This window comes from Carassius auratus, chromosome 26 (assembly GCF_003368295.1).
Source record: "Carassius auratus strain Wakin chromosome 26, ASM336829v1, whole genome shotgun sequence".
Classification (NCBI taxonomy): Eukaryota; Metazoa; Chordata; class Actinopteri; order Cypriniformes; family Cyprinidae; genus Carassius; species Carassius auratus.
The window spans coordinates 13,706,404-13,710,229 of NC_039268.1; the positions used below are offsets into that span (position 1 = coordinate 13,706,404).

The window sequence follows — 3,826 nt, forward strand, 5'->3', positions numbered from 1 at the left end:
GTCCAAATAAACCGTTGACAAAAGTGTTGGTTTTCGGAGACTCTGCAGGAGGAAACTGTTTTTCTATAAACTCTGATTCTGTAAGAGATGATAACACAACAAAACAAGGTCGAATATAGCCTTAATAACTTCTTAAAATAGGTTAGATGAAGATCTCTTGTAATTGGGTTCCTGTGAACGCTGCTGGATTCGAATAAAAAATCATTTTCAGATGGCAGTTTGCAATCAATGTTAGTCTGCTCTCGTAAAAGCTCAAAACGTGATTTTACAAAACACATAAAGTAATTGTTCGTTAACGATGAATTTGTGGAATTGTAAAAATAATTCACACAGCTTGAGACCAAAATTTGTTAAGACATTTTCGTTAAATATTTCATTTATAAAGATCACGTTTTATGCAGCTGTGCATTTTGGTGATTAACAACATGTTGGCTACAGCCTACAAAAACGAGGACGAAGTCGACACTTGGTTTTGCAGGTCACCATAACGCATTCGCGCGCACTTCATAGATCTGTACCCAAACCAAAACCCTTTTCACAGTTGTGTATGCTGTGTGAAAGGATAGACTGCGTTATAGTTTATAGTTAGAGCTTCAAATAGAATGAGCTCACAAATGAAACCTCCACTCAGGGAAATATTAAATATCACAGTGAGCGATTTATCGAATCTGTTCAGATGTTTTACAGAATTGGCTATATAAGAGAGACCTACACATTTATCTTATAGCCTAACTTAATAAACAGATGTGTTTGATACAGTCACTGCAATCAAACCAAATAATGACCTAATAAAAATAATATTGTAAGACAATGTTTTGGATTTCATTCATTTCCCCCCTCACTTCCAAGCACACAGACTATTCCCTCGTAAACGCATAAAACTGGGCGGAGTCACAAGCACCGTCAGCCCTGATTACTCGCGGGGAGTAAACGTTTGATTGGACGAGTGAACGGGATTTGGGAGTTACACAGACCAATGAGATTCTTTGATTTGGGAAACCGGGTTACTGTCGTGAGGGGGCGTGGGGTGTCCTGGAGAGACCCCAGAGATAAGCGCAGTCAGGAGCGCAAAAACACTCAGTTGGATTCACGACGCACAGAGAACCTGCGCAACCGCTACTAGTTTCACTTTGGCGCACTAATTGTACCGATGTACAAACTGTTTACATTTTTAGCAGCTTTTCCATCGTGTCAAAAGGATTTATTTGATTTGACTATAACTTCATCACTTGGAATGAGTTTTAGTTATAGCCGCATTACTAGCAATTAACAGCCACTCATTGTATTTACATCCTACTTTTGTTTTCTGTTTAAACACGGGTGTAGTCGCATCTTGTAATCAAAAACCGTGGTGATGTTACTGGATGCCGGCCATCAAATCTCTGGTTTAGGGGTTGGCACGTTCACAAGGCATCACTCGGCTGTGAGCGAGACGCAGGACAGAGATATGAGTTTCATGGAATCGGCACACATGGGCGCGTTCAAACTGAACCACCCCGATTTGTCCCCGGGCCAGAGCGCAGCTTTCGCCCCCCAAGCAACCAGCTATTCCGCGGCCGCTCTGGGAGCGCATGCGGCGGTGCACGCTGCCTCGTACGCCAGTTCCACGTTTAACTCCACCAGGGAGTTTCTCTTGCGCAGCCGAGGCTTTGGGGATTCGACTCCGGGCAGCGGACAACACCCCATCTTCAGCTCCGCAGCAGGGCCTCTCCATCACTCTCACCCGGAAGGTCAGGGTCACCTACTTTTCCCTGGAATCCACGAGCAGCACGGGTCCCATCACGGCTCTCCAAACATGCTGAACGGGCGCCTTGGATTACCCGGTGAGGTTTTCGGGCGAACGGAGCAGTATCACCAAGTGCCCAATGCACGGGCCGATCCTTACGGTCAGTATGGCCTAAATATGAGTATGAACATGGGGCACCACCCCGGCGCATTCTTCCGCTACATGCGACAACAGTGCATCAAACAAGAGCTCATTTGTAAATGGATCGACCCGGAGCTTGGTGACCCAAAAAAATGCTGCAGCAAAACTTACAGCACCATGCACGAGCTGGTCACGCATGTGTCCACGGAGCATATCGGCGGCCCAGAACAGTGTAACCACGTCTGCTTTTGGGAGGACTGTCCACGGGAGAGCAAGCCATTCAAGGCAAAATACAAACTGGTGAATCATATCCGAGTGCACACGGGAGAGAAACCCTTCGCGTGCCCCTTCCCGGGATGTGGCAAGGTGTTCGCGCGCTCAGAGAATCTCAAAATACACAAACGGACACATACAGGTGAATATTCGTTGAAGATGGTTTAAACATGGTTTTTTTATTGAATCGCGCAGTACTTGGGTTTAAATGGTAATTTCAGTTTCAAAGCTAGAACTTCACTAAAACACGTTTTGCATACATTTGTTACGCATTGGTGTCTCAACAATCGCAAGGAAAGTTAGTTTAAGACTTGAAATCCTCTAGTGATGTTTTGTAATTAAAAATAATTAAAAACGGATGCTTTTGTAGGTGTGAATTGCTCTCAAATTTGAATGCGTAAACTGCTACGATTGCGCCATCACCCCTTTTGCATCATTAGCCCACTTTTCTGAGAGAGTAGGCTGCATGTAGTAGACAATCCAATGAGTCTGTATGTAAAGTTCTAACCAGTGTGGTAAAACATACATCTAAATAGAAAATATCTTGTCTTTCAGGAGAAAAACCGTTCCAGTGCGAATTCGACGGCTGTGACAGACGTTTCGCCAACAGCAGTGACCGGAAGAAGCACATGCACGTTCACACGTCTGACAAGCCATATCTGTGCAAACTGTGCGACAAGTCTTACACTCATCCCAGCTCTTTAAGGAAACATATGAAGGTGAGAATTCAAATCATCTGACAGCTATTCTCTGTTCTCCAATCTATAACATGCTTTAGTCAGAATGAACGGAGTCTAAGTGTTTGATTGCTTTTGTAGATTCACGATGATCATGGTCCAGTGGTCGACTCCTCTCCTGCTGGAAGCTCCGGGTACGAGTCCTCCACTCCCTCCAGTTTGATCTCTCCGTGTTCAGAAACGCACAGCACCATGTCTCCGGACTCTGGCGCGCTCAACAGCAGCGCTCATGGCAGCTTAGCGTCCAATTTTAGCGAGTGGTACGTTTAAGGACTCTGCCAAGAACTGCATATAAAATAAAATATAATTTGTAAATAGTAAATGAGGGTTTATGTTCCCAGCATGTCGAAGATTCAGTGTTTGCACTGTGACTCGAGAAAAAGTATTATGTGACTAAAATGAAGGCTGTTTTCTTATATGAAAAATACGATTTCCTTTGGTAGTGTGCCAAAGACGAATGATGGATGTATTTTTTCGGACTGTATAAATGTTTTACAGTAAGGTCGTGTCAAGTTACGATGTTTGAATACAATATTCCTGTCATTAGAATATATATAGAGTATTTGACGTTACATGATTGTCTTACCATAAAAGTATTAACGGGGATCCTAAGTGCCGAAGTCAAAAGTTGTTCGTTAAATTGGACACAATTCTGTGAATGTATATTATTGTAAGAATTATTTACATGTTTGTTACAGATATCTGGAGACCATCCACTTCGAGTCATTTTGAGAAAAGCCTCTTGTTTTTAAATTATGGTAGCCTATACTTGATTAAAAGTACTAAATATTTATGAAAAACTCCTCGACTAAAATGTGTACAGAACTGTTACCTTTAAAGTGTTTGCACATTGTTATTCTGTTTAAGATGTAAATTCTTGTTGTAACAAATGCCAAACCGTAAATGAAGGAAAATATATAAAGACAATAAAAGGCAACAAAAAATAAAA

At 42.5% G+C, this 3,826-nt stretch overlaps 1 protein-coding gene across 1 annotated transcript; it reads left to right on the plus strand.

Annotated features, from left to right (window-relative positions):
* The first annotated feature begins 1,049 nt into the window (after positions 1 to 1,049).
* On the plus strand, positions 1,050 to 3,826 carry zic2b (zic family member 2 (odd-paired homolog, Drosophila) b). The gene is made up of 3 exons (XM_026204340.1): positions 1,050 to 2,282; positions 2,696 to 2,859; positions 2,959 to 3,826. Exons 1-3 carry the CDS (start codon positions 1,355 to 1,357, stop codon positions 3,145 to 3,147), a joined length of 1,281 nt encoding a protein of 426 aa, XP_026060125.1. The 5' UTR covers positions 1,050 to 1,354; the 3' UTR covers positions 3,148 to 3,826.

Bases quoted from the DNA above. Each gene is read 5' to 3' on its own strand.
- zic2b (XM_026204340.1), top strand. From the start codon at position 1,355: ATGTTACTGGATGCCGGCCATCAAATCTCTGGTTTAGGGGTTGGCACG. The intron at 2,283-2,695 runs GTGAATATTCGT...CTTGTCTTTCAG, and splicing joins ACACAAACGGACACATACAG to GAGAAAAACCGTTCCAGTGC. The intron at 2,860-2,958 runs GTGAGAATTCAA...TTGCTTTTGTAG, and splicing joins CTTTAAGGAAACATATGAAG to ATTCACGATGATCATGGTCC.